A 19,165-nucleotide genomic window follows, 5' to 3' on the forward strand; every position below is an offset into this window, starting at 1 on the left:
AACAGTCCGGTGGTGAAATGTTTCCGCCTGAACGCACGCTGTAAATCAGAGGGTCGACAGATTCATGTGAGAGGGAGCTCTGCAGGAAGAGGAAGCGAAACTCTATTTTTACTATCGCCGCTTTATTTTTGTCCGATCCCCCCCCCCTCTCTTCTTTTCTTTTTCTTTTTTCTTTCTTTCTGCGATCCATCTCCGAGCCGTCTTGACGGGACACAAAAAAAGGAGGTTGAGAAGACACGGCTTTGAACGTACGATTCACAATCCTTCCTCCGTGTTGGGAGTACGACACACTATTGCATCTAAGAAGAACTCATTGAAAACGCAATCCCAATGCTCTCGGCGTCCGTCTGTGTTTGTAGGCGCACACTCAGCGGAAAAAGGTTGAATTTTAATACCTGTACAGGTATGCTAATAAAAAAAAAAAAAAGAGAAGAAAAGAAAAAAAAGATGTATAACTCGGTATTTCATTTTGAAGAGTCTTGACAGCCCTGTTGTATTCCCCCCCCCTTCCTCCTCTTCCTCCTCCTCCTCCCCCCTTGTCTGCCTTGTCCTGACCCCTCCTGCATTTTTCCAGTGTGAAATAAAACACCATCCTGGAAGCGTTGGATGTTCGACTCGTGTTTCGCAGCAGGGTGGACCAACAGGTTCGCTCGGTTATTTGATAGGTTTTGTGGGATTTTTTTGGTTTTTTTTTTTGTTGCTTTTGTCTGACCGACGACAGCTGCTGCGTCCCTTTTAAAGTTCCTCACAGACAAACCCGGCTGTGTAACTCAGGACATTTAATCCCACTTTATTCTTCTACTCAGCTACTTTACCGATTTAGATTTCACTGAGAAAATACACAACAATTATATAATCAACACCTCGTTAAAGCAGCAAACAAGCTCTCTATAAAACGGTAAAAACTGGCTTCAGCTCGAGCAACTGAAAAATGTAAATGCTGTTTACAGATTAATGCATCAGTATTAGCAATATAATATTCTAATATATAATAATATATCAGCCACAGGACATTTTATTGCACATTGTTTCACCTTTAATGATTTTAAAAGATTTGTCTGAACATGAATTGAACTTCTCGCAGAGTATTTTTTTATCTAAAGGCCCCTTCATGTGTTTTTTTTTTTTTTTTTTTTACATTTAAGAAGGAAACCAAGTTTTAGGTGGCGACCAAGGATTAATCCTCAAAGATTATAAAGCAGCCCATAACTTTACTATTGACAGTATGTGATTAGGTCGTTTACTGTAGTGTTTCGCCACCTCGTGGTAAATTCTGTCACTGCCGTTTGAGCACGTGACAATAATTTATTTTTATTTATTTTTTTTAGATTTGTTTTTAATCGAGTAAAAATGTGACAGCAAACAAAAAAGATTGACTTCAAATGTTTTTATATTTATGTGTAGAAATTAGGTTAAAAATAACCACACAAATTATTTTTATTTGTAAACAGACCACACCTTTAATCAGTTTATTTTTATGTACCCGAGTTTATGTTCCAATTTCATATTTTCTTCTTTATTCATCGTCCCTTTGATTGTGTTTAATTGAGGGATATTTCCTCTTTAGGATCCCTTGCTCACTGCTGAAGCTCCACTTCAGCTGATTCAGCATGTTTTACTTCGTGATGCCTTCAGGTGCTCCCGTAAAAGTCAGATGTTTGGAAATTTTATTTTTATTTCAGTTTATTTATTGCAAAATATAAAATCCTGCCACTTTGTCTTGTAGAGACACAAATGTACAAAATACAGCTTTGAGACCTTTTATTTTTTTCGGCACACTTTGTGCTTTACTTTGACGCACATTTTATAACTCGGTTATAACACTAAAAAAAATGCAGAGTGTCTTTGAAGGCAGCAGCAGAAACTCAGCACTCCCACAATCCTTCGCGCTGCCTTTTCCAGCAGCGCCTCCGATCATGGCGGACGTGGTTGCGGAGCAGGTCGTGGACCAGAAGCCAGTCCAGGACCGGGAGCTGAACGGGGAGACGGAGGACAGGGAAGAGGCCGACCCGGTGGAGGAGACGGCGAAAAAGAAGAAGAAAAAGAAGAAGAAGAACAAGGCTGCAGCGACGGGTGAGGCTGTCCCGGACACTTTCGTGCTAACAAGCTAACGATGCTAATGTTACTTATTGGAGCCTCATCAAGTTAGCAAGAATTAGCTTAGTCATGACCGGAAATAACGAGATGTGGCCTTCAAAATAAGAGCATCCACTTTTTTTTTTGTTGTTGTTGTTGTTGTTGTTGTTTTTTGCCCACCAATCTGATAAATACATTCACAAGTCGGCAAACGTTAATTTATTATCCCTGTAAATGAAATAAGGATAATTGTACGGTTCTTTGCACAACATTGTGTCATTTTCATTTACTTAAAAATAGCATAAAAAATACATTCAAATCAGCGGATATTGTGCTTTTATTTTATTACTTGGTAAAATAAATGGCTACACGGTGTAATATTTCATGTTTTGGAATAAACAAAACATTTCACTCTCTTTCTATGGGCAGTTTAACGGTGTCGATACAAGTGTTAAATAATTTGTTCACAATATAATGTTTCGCAGTACATGCCAAGGATTTTGGTAGATAAAAAATTTCCCCTCGGGGATTAATAAAGTGTATAAAATAAAATAAAAAAAAAAAAATAAAAAAAGATATGACTTATCCTCACAGTCTTAATTTGCATTTGTTTTGAAAGACCGTGCCAGAGATGGGGATTCGATGTGAGCTTTATTTTGAAAGTCTTCCCGGAAGCCGCACAGTTAAACAGGTGCAACTTGCCACCGCCTCTCATTAGCCATGCGGACTGAGAGCGGTGTGGACTGTGGAGCTGTGGCGCCCGTCAGGCCTCAGCGAAACACGCCGGGCTTCGGCCGCAGCTTCGTCCGGGAACAGTGACATGTCACACGGCTGCCGGTGGAAGTCGATCACCGCTGATTTGAGGAGAAAACGCGGCGATCCTGTGATCAAACTGCTCCTCGCAGCAGCTGTTTTCCTCTCTCGACTACAGCTGAGCCTCAGCCAAGTTTTCCTGTTTCGTAATTCTCCCCTTGCCAAGAGTTATTATGTAAGGCAAAAAGACCCAAATAAGGATTTCAGGCACGTAAAAATACAAACTCCTTCAAAAACAAAAATACCTGCAACGTGAAAATCATCTTGCTGAACGTCACATGTTCAACGCCTACAGGACATTTAAAAGACAGTTTGTAAAGAGTGCAGCACACTTTATTAGGAACACCTTAAAAACAACAGCGCTGATATTAATATAAAGCATGTACAGTTTTCTTGGCATTGTCATAATTGTTATCATTTTACTTTACATGTATTATTGAGATCACTGTGGTGTACTGGACTGAATTATGTATTATATTAAAATAGTAATCTGTTCTGATTTTTAAACAAAAAAAAAATCACGAAATTAATAAAGAATTTGAAAAGATTTTAATTGAACCGATAAGTTTTGTTTGTGGCTCATCTTCATGCAACTTGTCCCATATTTTATTGAGTGCAACTGAAACTGCAATGATTAGTCAATTTATCACTTAATAGAAAATCAGTTTCTACCAATTGATTGATTTTGAGTCGTGTTTTAAATTCCAGCTCGTTCCGCTGACTGTTTACCAATACCTGCTGTTGTTGTTGTTGTTGTTGTTGATCGCAGTGACGGAGGTGGACGGCGTGGCCGACGTCACCAAACAGCTGGAGAAGCAGGCGATAGAGGACAAAGAGAAAGAGGAGGACGGCGATGAAGGTGAGCGTCGTCGTCTCCACCTCAACGGTTTCCCCCGCTCTCGTGAACGCGGTGTAACGGCACGTTTTTGTTTTTTTGGGTTTTTTTTCTCTCTCTCTCTCTTCACCCTGCACAGATGGAGACGACGGAGAAAACGCGGTGGGGAAGAAGAAGAAGAAGAAAAAGAAGAAGAAAGGACGTAAGTTGCGTGAAGTGAGAGGTGGAGGAGCAGGACGATCCGAGCTCGCCTGATGGATGTAGTTTGACTTTTTTTTTAAAAAAATTTTTAATCCTGTCGTTTCTTCAGCCAAATCTCAGACTGATCCCCCGTCTGTGCCGATCTGTGATTTATACCCGACCGGCGTGTTCCCCATCGGACAGCAGTGTGAATACCCCGCCTCTCAGGACGGGTAAGCAGAGACCCCAACACAGTCGTCTTCACTAGGATTTAGGGAGTTTGCTGCTGTTGTTCCTAATTTAACACCTATAGAGGTCATATGTATGACTTTATGCACTTTATTTTGTAGATTTTACACTTAATTCTGCTTTCTTTTACTCCTTTCTCATTTTTCTTTATTTAATGTGTTTATTAACAGACTGCAAAGAGCTGTAAAATCCCTGTCTGCACTCCAGTTACAGCTCATAGTTTATGTTTATTCACACACCTAAAATATGTATAATAGTACACTTAAAACTGGAGATTTTGTTCCAACCGAATCATGAAAATATCTTTTTAGTTTTACTTACTTGCGCTTGTCTAGCAAACAGCATGCTGTCGAATAAAAATAATAATTACAACCTCATTTATAAAGCCTGGGTTTTCCCATTATGTGCTGTGGTAGCAGTTATTTGATTAAAATCTATATATTTTCACGTCATTTTAGACCATTAATATAACTATTTAGTTATAAATGCAAAACTGTTGTCTTCCTGTAAAGGACTTTGTGTATTCTGATTTGAAAAGTGTCAAAATTTTAGCTGCAAACATTGTGAAAATGGCTTCAAATATTTCACGTGTTCCAACACTGAACGAGGCAACGAACTCGTTGACGCCGGTCTGGTGACGGCGGCCAGATGATGACTCAGAAGAGTCGTCGTTAAACCGGGCACATCGTGCAGCTTGAACATGTTTAGTTTTGCCACACAGACTGGAACACGTTTGCAATCCTTCCTCCTAATTCAACTCGCCCCGAGGCCCCGTAATAAATAACAACACGACTGCTGCTGTTTGTCTCCCAGTCGCAGTGCCGCGTGGCGCACGACCAGCGAGGAGAAGCGGGTGATGGACAAAGCCAACGAGGAGGTGTGGAGCGACTTCAGACAGGCGGCCGAGGCCCACAGACAGGTCCGCCAGCACGTCCGCAGCTTCCTCAAACCCGGCATGACCATGATCGAAATCTGGTGAGGCCGCGTTCGTCGCTCTCGTGGTCCTGTCTGCAGAAGTGTCTGTTTGAAACCACACCGACCAGAGAATGAGTAACAGGGAGGTGCTGTGCTCCTTCTGAAGAGATTGTGTTATCTCCCCCAGCGAGCGGTTGGAGGACTGCTCTCGTAAGCTGATAAAGGAGAACGGGCTGAACTCGGGCCTGGCCTTCCCCACCGGCTGCTCCCTCAACCACTGCGCTGCCCACTACACTCCCAACGCCGGAGACGCCACCGTGCTGCAGTACGACGACGTCTGCAAGATCGACTTCGGCACGCACATCAACGGTACGGCGTGAAAATCGACCGCCGCGTTTGCGTGCCGAGGTCGGAAAGCGATGCATTCGAGGTCCACTCTGGATCTGTAGTGGCTCGTTGGGAGTGATTTAAATGCGCTGCTGTCAAACGTCAACAGATCCGCTTCGGTTGTGATTAGAACGAGCGTTTTATCTGCTCTCGTTTTGACAACAAAAAAAAACAAAAAATTATCTTAAAGAAAACATCATCAATCGATGAGTAGATGCTGAAGTCGTGTCTCTCTTCTCCGGGTGTGTGTCCGCAGGGCGAATCATTGACTGTGCCTTCACTGTCACGTTTAACCCAAAGTATGACAAGCTGCTGGAGGCCGTGAGAGACGCCACCAATACTGGAATCAAAGTACGACTGCAAAAACACACACACACACACACACACACACACACACACACACACACACACACACACACTTCCCTCGTCAGGCCCGTGCCGAGCTGACGTCTTCCTGTTTGTCCTGTTGCAGAACGCAGGCATTGACGTGCGTCTGTGTGACGTCGGAGAGGCGATTCAGGAGGTGATGGAGTCCTACGAGGTCGAACTCGATGGCAAAACGTACCAAGGTATGTTCACACTCACGCGTGTAACGAACCGGATCGGTACCGGCAAGAAAGAGTCCCTAAACGCTCTCCGAACCTCCGCAGGCTAACGGGTCGCTTTAAAATGACATCACGCGGCGTCCTGAGGGCGCTCGTGCCATGTTTTTACAAAGAAAAGCTTTGGAGAACATTCCAGTTCATAGTGTGTGTGTGTGTGTGTGTGTGTGTGTGTGTGTGTGTGTGTGTGTGTGTGTGTGTGTGTGTGTGTGTGTGTGTGTGTCGTATCTCTCATTATTATTATTGTTATAATTTTTAATATGATTAAAAAAACAAAATTATTCACATTGTGATTATGTTAATATTCCAGCAAAATGACGCACCGAGTGCTTCAAGCACCGCAGCGACAATCATGGTTTTACTCCCGAGTTCCTGTTGTTGTTGTTGTTGTTTACAAACTCAAGAACTGCCATTTAATTTTTCAGTATTTTGTCATATTGTTGTCGCAGAAATACTCTGAAATATGGAAGGGACATGAATACTTTCTCTCATGCGGTAAATTCAGCTCCCGAATGTGACTTTAATTGAGAAATTTACAGATCGATTAATTTATGCTGCTCTGCATCTAAACTTTTAGAAAAGTGTTTTTTCACACAAATTTTGTGTATTATAAAAACTTTATTTATTTTGTATCACTTACACAGGTGGATTCCTGTGATTTTAAGACAACAGAAAAGCATCTTATCAGAAATCCAGAGTTCGTATCGTGACGCGTCTCATTTCAGGGTACAACAAAAAAAATTACCAGGTTGTTAAAATATTGATTATTTTTAGCGGCGGATTTAAAAAAAAAAAAAAAAATCAAAATTGTAATCTGAGTTTCCAAAATGTTACTTTACCACAAGTTTAAACAAGGGATGATAATTATATAAAAAAAAAAACATATTACTGATATCACAGACAGATGTGCCGTGTAGCTGTCTGTCTGCTGTAGAGTTGGAGGTACAGGTGTGTTTTTGCTTGCTGCACAAATTATAAAACAAGCGCACCTCTCTGCCTCCCGTACGTCCGACTGTATCGGCGATGCTCTCGGACGAGCACGTTTTTAGCGCCGGCAGGAATTACTTGTGAGACTTCCTGGACTGATAATTTGTGGAGACCTGAAGCAGCTGATTTCCATCATGTAGATCAGGTAGGGTCACTTATTTCATATACAGCCATAAAAGACTGAAGAGATGTGAGATGTGTGTCAGGCGTTAGAAGATGCTTCTGTTAACCCTCCACTGCAGTTCATGCATTAAATAGACGATTAATAAAGTATTGGTTGTTAGTGTAGCCCGTTGTTTAATCTGTAGAAACGATAGAAATGAAGCCCCCTTGATTTACTTTTTAAGCTAAATGAAATCTATGTGCGCTTCTATATATGTGTATATAACGCATAAATACAAGCTGTTCATTTTCTGAAATGATTTATCGGGCGACTCGTTTCTTCTGTTTCCAGTGAAGCCGATCCGAAACCTGAACGGTCATTCGATCGGTCAGTACAGGATACACGCCGGGAAGACTGTGCCCATCGTTAAAGGAGGAGAGGCGACGAGGATGGAGGTGAGTAACAGTACGACGGATACTTGACAGGAATCATTTTAGCAAAAAAAAAAAGTCACAGATCGTCACTGGATCGCTGCCAGAATGTGCTCAAGGACCCCGAAGCTCTCAAGACAGACAGTAAACAACTCAAATTATACTTATGCAGCCGTTTGCTGCCTTCATCGTCCCGGCGACTGACGGCGTGTTTTCACCGTTTCAGGAGGGCGAGGTTTACGCCATCGAGACGTTCGGCAGCACGGGTAAAGGCGTCGTCCACGACGACATGGAGTGCTCTCACTACATGAAAAACTTCGACATCGGCCACGTGCCCATCAGGTGAGAGCTGCTCTGCACGTCCGCACACCGTTTCAGTCACACCGGTGGATTTTTACCGTTTAATACCCGTGTCTGTCCAGTTAAATCTCCTTTAATCTCAGGTCTGCGTTATAGTGCTGAAACCCAACCGCGGATTAACAGGATATCAATCGGCAATAATTCTAATAACGGGTTGATTTTTAATCTCTCAAATGTGACGGTTTTTCTTGTTTTGTGTCATTTAAAATTGATTATATTTGGGTTTTTAACTTGTGCACATAAAACAAGATAATTGAAGGGTTTGATCTGAGAAATAATAGATTCGCTATTTTATTCATGTTTAAGTGGAGCAGCTTAACCCAAAACGATGGTAAAATAAAGGTCAATCTCTTTATTAATTGGCAGTGAAGCTGACGATGTAGCCGAGTTGTGTTATTGTGAATATTTAAGCCGTGTTCTGGGAGTGTTTCCTGATGTTTGGCTCTTCCTCCTCCTCCTCCTCCTCCTCCTCCAGGCTGCCCAGAGCGAAGCACCTGCTGAACGTGATCAACGAGAACTTCGGCACGTTGGCGTTCTGCCGGCGCTGGCTGGACCGCCTGGGCGAGAGCAAGTACCTGATGGCCCTGAAGAACCTGTGCGACCTGGGCATCGTGGACCCCTACCCTCCGCTCTGCGACACCAAGGGCTGCTACACCGCTCAGTTCGAGCACACCATCCTGCTCAGGCCCACCTGCAAGGAGGTGGTGAGCCGGGGAGACGACTACTGAGACCCCTCACACCACCCGTAAAAACACCACCAGGCACACCTCCTCTCCCTCCCCCTCCTCTTCCCCCAACACACCACCACACAGCACCTCCAGGCCCCCCCACCCCACCCCCAGCAGAAAAGAGTTTCTTAAAAACAGGAAGTGGTTGTCTCAGCAATGAATGATGCCAAACGCTACTGTGTTCTACCCACAATGCACCACTCAGCTTTCAAGGAAGGAGGAGCGGCTTTTCTGAGTTTTTAAATCATCAAATCACAGCTAAGGAAAAAGTCAAAAACAAGCCAACACGTTTCTGTCGGTGGAAGCTGTGTAGTTTACGTCACTTCATTTTGCAGAATATGAAAACTGTTAAACAGTTTTTACAAAAACAAACCGTATTTAAGCTGCCGTTGAGTTTAGTCAGTAGTCATACCGAAGGCGAGCGCGGGAATCCTCTTTATTACCTCCCTTTCATTTTCAAAAAGTTTGTCTGGCTCCACTCTGAGCCTCCAGTGCTCAATTTTAAATCAGGCACAAAGTCGACTGCCGGCTTTAAGAAGCGGTCGGGCCGACGCACGGTCGCAAATCTCTGCACACAGACAACTCGTTACATCGAAAGCCCGAGGTGTCGGGGTAGAAAACGCCGCCTGCAGCTGTATGTTTTGGCTTCTGTCGCTACAGGAGGGAACTCTGCACTCTCGGCCCTCCGGTCACCCTTTCTTTGATATTTGTAAAATATCTTTGAAATGGCTGCTGCCATATTTCCCAGTTAAAATGCTTCATTTTGAACTCCCTGGAAATGTTTTTTGTAAGAAAAGAAAAAAAAGATGATTAAAATAATTTTGCTCATTGCAGACGGTCTATTCTGATGTCTTTAAAAATACACATTTTTACATTTCCTTTTACTAGAAGTAGCTTATGTGTATTTTGATAATTTTGTCTTTTTTTATATAGTTTAATGGTATAAAATGTGAACTTGGGATTCTTAAAATATATTTACGTACGTGTTTCACTATTTTGTTTTACAGTTAATACAACAAACAATTGAGAAATTTTGCTTTACCTACATTATTATTTGGGAAGTTTTTAGTTACCTGAATTACAGGGAGTCCCGTGAAACAGCTTCTAAATAATATAAATAGAATTTATTCCTCCCTGTAAAAAATAAAATAAAAAAGAGCATCCAAGACAGGCATCTTTCATAGAAAAATGAAAAAATAGTCTCATTTATTGAGGTAATTTTTTCTAGAAAAACAATTGAGGTAACAATTTGCATAGTATAACTTCCATAAATTTACACGCACACATCCATGGAGTAGTAACCAAAATGCCAACAAATAACTCGTCACAACCTCCGACAGCGAAGGAAAGTGTGCTTTGATTCCCCCCCCCAGAGGTATAAATCAGAGGGAGCATGATTGATACGAAGTTGTTTTTTGTAAATTTTTCTCCAGTATGGAGATAAATATCACAATCTGTATTGACTGCAGGAATCCTGTTAAATCTGGGTTTTACCAGACAGACGGTTGGATAACAAAATACAGCATGAACACACAAACCGTCGTAACTGCTGGTGGTGTTGAAACAATCAGAACAAGTGGTTGTATAAAAAACTTTCTTCTTTTTTTTTTTTTAAACAGTCAGTGGCCTTCGTCGGTAAAACCTCTGAGAACGATTGTATAAAAAATACATTCAAAATCTAAATGCTGGTCTGCGGTGGGATTGCAGCTGTGCAGGTTTTATTCTGCTGAATTGATATGAACTATAAAAAAAATAGATCTGCTTTTTTTTGTCGACAAAAGGCCACTTTTTCTAGTACAGTAGTTTCTGTGTGGTTCGGGGATGGGTCTGAGGACAGTTACATTCTGGGGCAGATAGATGGCAGCATCGAGCTGAAAATTATCCCTTTTTTTTTCTTCTTCTTCTTCTTCCTCCCGCAATAAAAAAAAAAAATAGGAGGATGAAAAAATTTGGAAATGCTCAGGTTTTTTTCCCCCCAAACACTTTCTTCCCCCCCCAAGGCTTTGGCTTGAGGTCTATTTCAGAACCTGAAGTGCTTCAGAGTGGAAAAATAAAAAATAAAACTTCCAGCATTTCCTGTGTACAGATATTTGTTTTAAAACAAGTGAGTAAAAACAATGCCGACTACCTTTCTGGAGAAATTAGTGCATTTCTGGCAGGAGAAGAGGGCCGAAGAGCGTAGCTGTGTTGTTGGCGTCGTCTTATCGGAAATTTTTTTTTTTTTTTGTTACCCGTCTAGAACACAGGGAGGCCGTTTCTACCGAGTGAATGACGTTGTATGAGCCTACATCCAGTTCTGCGTTGACTATCTAAAGTGACTGAGAAACATATTCAGCTGATTTTAAAACAAAAACAAAAAAAAACGAACAAACAGCATTTTACAATCGACGAGCCGCCGCACACGGGTGGGCGGGCGGGCGGGCGACATGTTGAACACGCCTGTGGAGGACACTTATATGTTTATGTAGTCGTGCCCGGGCCAGAGTCTGCTGGCTGCTACTGAGACACATCTTGGCTAATAACTCTCTTTATAAAATACAACTGTACATAAATCACAGGAAAAAATTAAAAAAAAAATGTCACCATTTCTTTCTTTTTTGTTTTTTAGAAAATACCTACATATAAACACCATGTACAAAAAAATCTTATCAAGCAGAACTGGATTTCTCTCATTTTTTTTTTTTTTTTCTTCCTTTACTCGTTTAGAAAAATGTACTTGGGAAAAAAAAAAAAAGATCCCGTCCTCCAGGATTTAAAAATGCCCAAAGAAAGAGAAAGATGGACAGGTGGGGCTGTGCTGATATCGTCTCGCTGAGTGGTCAGGCTGCAGCAGAGGAGGAGGAGGAAGGGGGGGGAGCTGTGGTCCTATAGTGGCCGGTCTTTGTCCTGAGTTACTCGCTGTGTGTAGAAGAGGATGTAGGCCTGAGCTCGGCACACCTCCTCCACCGAACACACATTCAGCTTAGAGTCATTACAGTGAACCCAGAAGCCTGCAGGAGACGAGCACAGGAAGAGACGCGTTACATGCGATGCAGCTGTTGGGACAAATCAGTCGGACTGATAAAACGGTCGGACAAACACGATTTTGTTTACCCGAATTTAGAGTCAGCTGCCAGATCGCCGCATACTTGGGACTGAACGACTGGAAAAGCACTAAAAACGATGCTCGTGGTTGTTACCTGGAGATGAAGCTCGAAGTAACCAAACAAAACTGCAGATTTTCTGTGTTGAAAAATTCCTTTTTCTTTTAACTATTTAGAATATCACGTCGTGCGAAAACTCATCACATAAATTACTACTTTTTTTTTATATATATATATCTCAGTATTGTAGCATTTTTAAAGCAGCAATAATTAACAACCAAGATTTTTTTTAATTTTTTTTTTATCATCTGTATAAAAGATTTCGAAATTCTTTGGTTTCAGCTTTTTGAATGTGATTATTTTCTGGTTTCTTCTGTAACAGCAAACTGAATATTTGAGTTTTGGACTGTTGGTGAGACAAAACAGGACATTTGAAGCCTTTGGGTTTGAGGAAGTTGTGTTATGGATTTTTCGGGAACGTAGCTGACAGACAAACGGACAATGAAAATAGTCGTCAGTCCGGGAAATTACGCTTTCCATAAGATCCCAGAAGAGCCGCAGAAGACGTCACGTAGCTGTTTTTACGAGCCGAGTGGACTTTATGGGAAAAACCTGGAGGACTGTTCCCTTAAATCAAACTCAGCAACTCGCCGGCAACAACACGAGCCTCTTTACTCACCTCCCTCTGTGTTGTAGCAGTAGGCGGTGTAGTGGCCAGAGCCGAAACCCTTCCCATGATGCATCACCACAGCCGAGAGGTCGTAGAGGAAGTGCTTTGGGCGTGGTGAGCCGGGGCTGCTGGGAGTGGAGCAGGGCACCCCTTTGGGCGACGGCTCTCGGCAGCAGTAGGGCTCCATGTTCAGAAGCTGGTCGAAGCTGACGTGGACACCGATCTTCTCCCGGTGGTTCCGCCCAGACCACCTGAGGACCAATCACAAGTCAGACGGCGAGGGACAGTTCAGCCAATCGGCCCCGTCGGTCACGACGAGCGATCCATACCAAATGGACTCCGGTATAAAAAAAAAAAAAAATCCTACCTGAAGCGTTTGAGGTGAAGCCGGAGGACCTGAGGCAGTTTGTGCACCATCAGCTGTTTCTGTGCTTCGGTCAGGATGACGGACTTGGAGGACGTCCGCCGTCGGGCACCTGCAAACACGACGAGAGAGGAAAGAGTTGTTGTTTTTGTCCCAGTCTGATCAACTAAAAAATGTGTAATTTAGTGACAGCAAAATTCAAGCGTGGATATTATCAGATATTTTATTATTTTATCATGATTTTGATAGTTATTGTCTGTGATCGAATAGATCTCTTAAATTAAAATAAAATCAGAGATCTCGGTCACAGAGGAGGCAGAGAGATTATTATTATAATACTTGAGGAATACTTTTCTTTCTTTTTTTTTTTTTACGTTGTGAGAAGGGAGCAGAAGGAGTCTTTATTTGAGATTCATATTAATACCCGGTGTTAATGTCTTAAAATCAATGCCAAGTCTCTGAGGACTCAACTCACCGTTACACTGGTCGCAGGCGTAGATGTTTCCCTCCAGCGCTTCGGTCTCCGTGAACTTGGCCAGCATTTCCGTCAGGTGGCACGAAGCCTGAGCGGCGGACTCCCTGCTGTTACTGTGATACCGCTCGGGGAACTCCAGCGACAGATCCCAGAAGGGCTCCACCGTGTTGGAGCGATGGTCGCAGGCCAGACACGTCACCTGAGGAAGATATAAACACGTGAGCGTAGTTGAAGAGGAACCGTCGTCTTGTAACTTGCGCCGACGTGGAAATTAAATCTTCAAAGCGCCCTGTTCCCGTCGTGGTTTCACACGGTCTGAAATAGATTTTCAGGGCCTTAAATTAACTTGACACACTTCAGGTGTCGGCGAAGGTCTGAGTCAGCCGTTGGGGTGAAATAGCCACCGAGCCAAAAGATACCCGAAAAACCAGCGTGGACACACAACCATCTATTCAGCAGGAGCAGGTGTCGCTGTGTGTGTTCAAGCCCTCCACGAGTAGACACTCGATCACTTGTCCTGAAGCCGACTCTCTCCCTCCGTCCTCCGTCCATCTATTACTCAAAAGCTCCAGCTGTTCAGCATCGTGACTACAAGTCGGAATATTATCATCTTCAACAGCTGATTCGCAAACGTCACAGACGGACGAACGTACAGGCAGCCTGGACATTTTTTTTTTTTTTAAATGTTGACCAGTGAGGGAGTTTATTTTGTCATTTAATCGACCGACAGTCCAAAACCTTAAAATATTCAGTTTGCAATCATAGAGGACCAAAAAACGATCAAAATTAATTCACTCTTGATCAACTAATCGACAAAATGTCTACTTGATGCAGCTGTAGTCGTAATTTTCCCGCTAAAAAGGCGTTTTTAATATTATTCTACTCGTGATGTTGTCAAGCAAATACAGTGAATGCGTTAAAAACACTGCAATTTGCAACTCAAAGAGCACAGGTGTAAATTGATTGACATCAATTGTATATATATGAACCTTTTTACCCAATAAAGACCAGAAAGCGGTAGATTTAACAATAATTTATATAAAAAAAAATAAAAAACATAACCAGAAGCATAAAAAGCAGCTCAAATTTAGAGTTTATTCAACATTTAATGATTCATGTCCTTTTGAAGCTTAGCCGCCACTTAGCAGTTTAAATAAATAAATAAATCCATCGAGAACAATTTAACGTGAATTATGAATGAGTGACTCAGTGGTTGTTAAGTAACGGTGATTACAGGTGTGTGTGTGTGTGTGTGTGTGTGTGTGTGTGTGTGTGTGTGTGTGTGTGCGTCTCATACCTGGCTGAGGAGCTGTCCGTGAAAGATGGTGTTGACCACACTGAGCACCTGCTTGATGAGCCGTTTCTGTGGGACTCCCGCCGTGGTCGTGTGCTTGCCGGTGCTCTCCAGCTCGTGCTGGACTTTGTCCAGCAGCTCGCACAGGAACTCCTGCGCGTCCTGCTGAGCGTAGCCCCTGAACGCCGGGATCAGCTGCCACACAGAGTGCAGCATGGCAAAAGGCGATACCAGCGCCCACTTGCCGGACCACATGACCTGGAACAAGGTGTGCAGCTCGTGGCAGAGGGAGATGTGCTTGGAGCTGGGCTCTTTGGGTTGTATCAGCTCCATGCTGCGGCCCCGCGAGGCCCCGCCGCTCAGCCCCACCCCGGAGCCCGAGCTCGCCTGGAGCCCCTTCCTCGGGGTCAGGGGGAACTGCGAGACGCTCTTCCCTGCCAGCTGGCCGTGGACGGCGGACGCCAGCAGCTCCAGCGCCTGGGTCAGATCCAGACGCAGGAAGCACTCCCTGAAAACGAGCAGGTGACTCAGCACCTGCAGGATGGAGTTCATATAACAGGTGTTTCCTAAATTCCTCAGGCCCGTCACTCCCGGGGTGACCGTGGGACGTCGTTTGAAGGGCGAGCCGCCCTGTTTGGTACTCTGCTTGCGGCGGACGGGGGTTTGGGCGGCGCGAGGGGTCATGGAGGGAGTTTTAGGCTTCAATTTGGTTATGCATGAATGGCTCCGGAGTCTGAGCGTTAGCGGGACCTTTTTTGTTTGTCCGGCTTTCTTGGGGGTCGTAGTGGCAGGGCTTCGAGTCCGTGGCCTGAGGATGACGGACGAGGCCATGGAAGTCGTTGTCTTGTTGCGTTCCCCGCGAAAGGTCGATGTTGTGATCGCCGCGTCCGCAAGTCTCTGGCTTTTCAGACGCAAGCGGCAACTCTTCCGGAGAGGAGCGTTCTCCAGCTCCTGCTGTAGCCGCCTCTTCAGAGCCCGCCTCCTCTCCCTGGCCTCCCGCTTCTGCTCCTCCTCCTCCTCCCGCTTCCGCTCCTCCGCCTCTCTCTTCTTCCCGCAGTCGGTCAGGCCGAACCAAAAGCGGAAGATGCGTCCCATGAGCGCCCGTCGCCGGTGCCAGAGGGCGGTGAACATTCGGTCCTCGTCCCTCAGCTGCAGCTCGCGGGCGCCTGACGGCATGAGGGCGTCCGGCGCGGCGCTCGCGGAGCGGAGGGTGCGCCCGCTGCGGGTGGTGACCTCGTAGCGCTGGCTCTGGATGGCGCTGAGCGTGCTACGAAGCAGCTTGAGGTCTCCGGTGGCGTTGTCGTTCAGCACGTAGTCGTCGCACAAGTAACAAAACACGTAGAGTTCGTTGACCTCCATCGCCAGCGGGTGGTGCTGCTGCTGGAAGTGCTGCAGCGCGTGCTCCTCGATGTAGCGCCCGCACGCCACGTGAGCGCAGCCGAGGCAGGCCCATATCGACTCGGTGGTGTTGCAGTCGACGCAGTGCCACTTCTGCGGGTTGAGGATGGAGTGGTCCGGGGCGAGCCGCAGCCGCCCCACGTGCTTACACCGGTCCATCGCAGCCGCCCGCCCGCCCGCCCGCCGAGCTGGCTGGCCGGCCGTGTCAGTCAATAACCGACAGTCTGTGTGCGTGCGGGTCTGTGGTGTGTGTGTGTGTGTGTGTGTGTGCGCGCGCGCGTCAACGTTTCACACTGGCTTTCATATCACCATGGTAACCACGGCGAGCTGAGAAATGGGACCCTCCCAGGTGCATGGTGGTGTTTGCCTGGACGGGAGAGGGAGAGAACAGGTCAGGTCAGTCAGGATGAAGGGAAGGAAAATTAAGCTCGAAGGCGTCAATTCAAAACCAGAACGAAAGTGATTATCTCAAAGCCACGACGTCCAACCTCCAGTGACTCTCTTTTATGAGGCTGTAAGCTACAGTAAACAGAAGCAAGGTGGCAGAGGCAGACTTTATCATTTCCCAACAGCAACACAGTAAAATAACTGGTTAATAAACAGGAGTGTAACCGAGGGGCTGCAGGAGCGGGAGGTGTTTACGTGGGCCGTTCAACCCGAACGTGAAAACGTCGGGACGCAACAAACCCGTTAATAACATTCGGCGCAGCGACATTAACACGAGCGACTTCAAAACGTGGGGCCGTAAACGTATTTTCCTCTATCAAAACTTTTCGAGGCTGCGGACCGCTGTTACGCAGAACAGAAGCCTCCGGGGGTTTTCTTCTTGGTTTTAAAATTATTTTTTTTATAAGCTTAAACAAAACCCAACGATCAGTTTCCCCCCCTCAACCCCGTCCGGCTTCTTTTCAACATCCCTCAGGGTCGGTGTACCTCCGCTGAGAAAGTGGGGATCATTGAGCGGGCTGAGTCCTATCAACCCCACCACCACCACCCCCGCCCCCCCACCCCCACCGAGGTCAAAGAAGCAAGATTATCCAACAAAAGACGGTCTTGAGCTTGCAAAGCGCTCCACGGCCTTTTGTCTGGGTTACAGGAGTACCTTTGCGGGCGGAAATGAATGAGACTTAAAAAAAAACCTTGCTTGGAAATACCCGAGGCAACAGAGAGACAACGATACGGAGGAGATGGGTTGGCAAGAGAAGTTTCTAACTTCAGAAATGTTAAGTTATTACTCCGTATTTCCGCTTTATTTATCCCGAATTAAAAAAAAAAAGCAATTAGAAAAGCACCTTTTATGTGCGAGAGAAAGTAGGAGACAAAGTCTTGTATGTATATCGTTAGAATAAGAATTAAAAACCTGATATTAGAGAACACAAATTTTTTTTAAATTTGTGTTGGAGACAGAAGTCAAATTTCTTTTTTCACCACAATCTTGGTGGTAATTTGTTTTGTTTTGTCCCATGATCACAGTTCTTTTGCAACTCCTTAATTTTCTCTGCTGGAAAAAGTCCTGTTAAGATTTAAACAGCATTAAAAAAAAAAAAAAAAAAATCCCATTTCATAGTTAAACCATCGGGTGGTGTCGTGATAAGAAAATAAACCTGCAAGAATAAACGTGGCACTTTGCTGCCAAGAGCTTTAAAAACACAACGCCGTCGACTTACATGTGCAGAAAAGGAAGAAGAAAAAAAAACACGTGTCTAATAACGAGTTTCAAGAGTTTATAACGTCACAAGTTGTTGTTTTTTTATGAGCGACTTAGCGCGCTTTGGCACACAAAACCTGCACGAACACACGCCGCCGGCGGTTTGTTTGTCCTCCACCAAACTTTCAAAGAGCATAAATAAATAAAAATGTTTAAGAAAAGTAGTCGTCTTGCACGCAGCTGATGTTACCGAGCGTTTAAACACTGAATTCATACAAAAACAAACTCTAAACATCACAAAAACACCGCGCGATAAACCGACCGAAACAGATGGAGAATACACGAAGCAATCCGCGCCCCCCTCCCCCGTAAACGCCACCGGGTTTTTTTTTATTTTTTTTTTTAATTTAATTTAGTTTTATTTTATTTTTAATTGTATTTATCCCAGAGATTAAAAAGTGAACTGCCCTCGCTGCTAACGTTAGCCTAGCACGCTAGTTAGCATTAGCCAGCCAGGGCTAACGAGCGATAATCCGAACTTCGTGCGGTTAGCCTGGGGGGAGGAGGAGGGAGGAGGAGAGAGGAGGTGGTGGTGGTGGAGGAGGAGGAGGAGGTGGAGGAGGAGGTGGTGGTGGTGGTGGTGGTGGGGGGGGAAAGGAGTCGAGCTCCCGGCGGTCGGGCTCGGCTCCACGGGCGACCCGCGGGATGCGGGTTCAACCGCGACAAACGCAATCGTCGGCGACACGGTTAACCGACGCATCGTGAAAGACTCCCGGTAAAAAAAAACAACCGAACCGACAACAGAAAGCAGCCTACCGGAGCCTCTCCTTCAGGGCAGGAACTCCTCCGTTTCTAAAGTGATCGCCATCTTGTCAGTGCCTGTCGCGTGGTGTCGGCTCGAGCGCGTCCTCGATTCGTGACGTTGTTGTTGTTGTTGTTGTTATTGTTGTTGTTGTGATGTGGTGGCGGTAGCCGCCGCCGCCGCCGCTGCTGCTGCTGCGGAGTATCTTTACATTACTAGATTCCGTTTTTAGCTCTGTCAGACTGTTAGATGTTTTTTTATTATTTTTATTTTTATTTTTTTTTAATTGTATTTAAATTTATTGTGTCACGTGCGTTTAGTTTTGCTGACAGTCACTGCGTTTTGGTACTTCAGTGGTTTTGCATCTGTACAGTAAGTTTTGGAGGAAGTACTCAGATCAGAGTACAAATACTTTGGTCGCTGGCAGTAACATAAATACTAATTGTACTGAATGATCCAGTTCAGAATACTGTAGATTATAATAATGTGTGTATTAATGCAGTTTAATGTCAGAAACTGAATTTGAATTACTTCATATACTGCTGGGTAGTTTGTGAAGTCTCCCTGCAGGTAAAATTATTTCTCATTCTCATCCTGCACTCATACATCGTGATTATTTATTTATTTATTTTTTATTATTATTTATAGTAAAAAAAAACACTCAGGTGTTATAATTGTAGGGAAAACCCCAGTATTAACAATTTGAATCCACAACTAAGCAATCAATGTTATTAGTTAAATCACTGCTTAACACTGCTAAAATAG

The 19,165-nt window shown here is 44.4% G+C and overlaps 2 protein-coding genes across 5 annotated transcripts; one reads left to right on the forward strand and one right to left on the reverse strand.

Annotated features, from left to right (window-relative positions):
- The first annotated feature begins 1,894 nt into the window (after positions 1-1,894).
- Positions 1,895-8,718, forward strand: LOC138621976 (methionine aminopeptidase 2-like). Its single transcript, XM_069700415.1, has 11 exons — positions 1,895-2,073; positions 3,659-3,748; positions 3,864-3,926; positions 4,035-4,137; positions 4,967-5,128; positions 5,256-5,437; positions 5,712-5,806; positions 5,928-6,024; positions 7,499-7,602; positions 7,805-7,920; positions 8,414-8,718. The coding sequence occupies exons 1-11, from the start codon at positions 1,917-1,919 to the stop codon at positions 8,664-8,666; spliced, it is 1,422 nt and encodes a 473-aa protein (XP_069556516.1). The 5' UTR covers positions 1,895-1,916; the 3' UTR covers positions 8,667-8,718.
- On the reverse strand, positions 3,757-18,476 carry usp44 (ubiquitin specific peptidase 44). 4 transcript variants are annotated; one of them, XM_069700414.1, is made up of 6 exons: positions 18,415-18,476; positions 14,556-16,317; positions 13,259-13,457; positions 12,787-12,895; positions 12,429-12,670; positions 3,757-3,855 (listed from the first exon to the last, which is right to left on the reverse strand). In XM_069700414.1, the coding sequence occupies exons 2-6, from the start codon at positions 16,107-16,109 to the stop codon at positions 3,851-3,853; spliced, it is 2,109 nt and encodes a 702-aa protein (XP_069556515.1). In that variant the 5' UTR covers positions 16,110-16,317; positions 18,415-18,476; the 3' UTR covers positions 3,757-3,850. The 4 variants fall into 4 exon arrangements, with proteins under 4 accessions (XP_069556515.1, XP_069556512.1, XP_069556514.1 ...); XM_069700411.1 differs by lacking the exon at positions 3,757-3,855 and adding an exon at positions 9,533-11,656; XM_069700413.1 differs by lacking the exons at positions 3,757-3,855; positions 18,415-18,476 and adding exons at positions 9,533-11,656; positions 17,555-17,929.
- Positions 18,477-19,165: the final 689 nt, after the last annotated feature.

Source organism: Brachyistius frenatus, unplaced genomic scaffold, assembly GCF_029030835.1.
Source record: "Brachyistius frenatus isolate BFR_SWC_R1_liver_20210118 unplaced genomic scaffold, ASM2903083v1 Contig_33, whole genome shotgun sequence".
NCBI classification, from domain to species: Eukaryota; Metazoa; Chordata; class Actinopteri; family Embiotocidae; genus Brachyistius; species Brachyistius frenatus.

Bases quoted from the DNA above. Each gene is read 5' to 3' on its own strand.
- LOC138621976 (XM_069700415.1), top strand. From the start codon at position 1,917: ATGGCGGACGTGGTTGCGGAGCAGGTCGTGGACCAGAAGCCAGTCCAG. The intron at 3,749-3,863 runs GTGAGCGTCGTC...CACCCTGCACAG, and splicing joins AGAGGAGGACGGCGATGAAG to ATGGAGACGACGGAGAAAAC. The intron at 5,129-5,255 runs GTGAGGCCGCGT...TATCTCCCCCAG, and splicing joins ATGACCATGATCGAAATCTG to CGAGCGGTTGGAGGACTGCT.
- usp44 (XM_069700411.1), bottom strand. From the start codon at position 16,109: ATGGACCGGTGTAAGCACGTGGGGCGGCTGCGGCTCGCCCCGGACCAC. The intron at 13,458-14,555 runs GTATGAGACGCA...TATCTTCCTCAG, and splicing joins ACGGACAGCTCCTCAGCCAG to GTGACGTGTCTGGCCTGCGA. The intron at 11,657-12,428 runs GTGAGTAAAGAG...CGTCTCCTGCAG, and splicing joins CTGCTACAACACAGAGGGAG to GCTTCTGGGTTCACTGTAAT.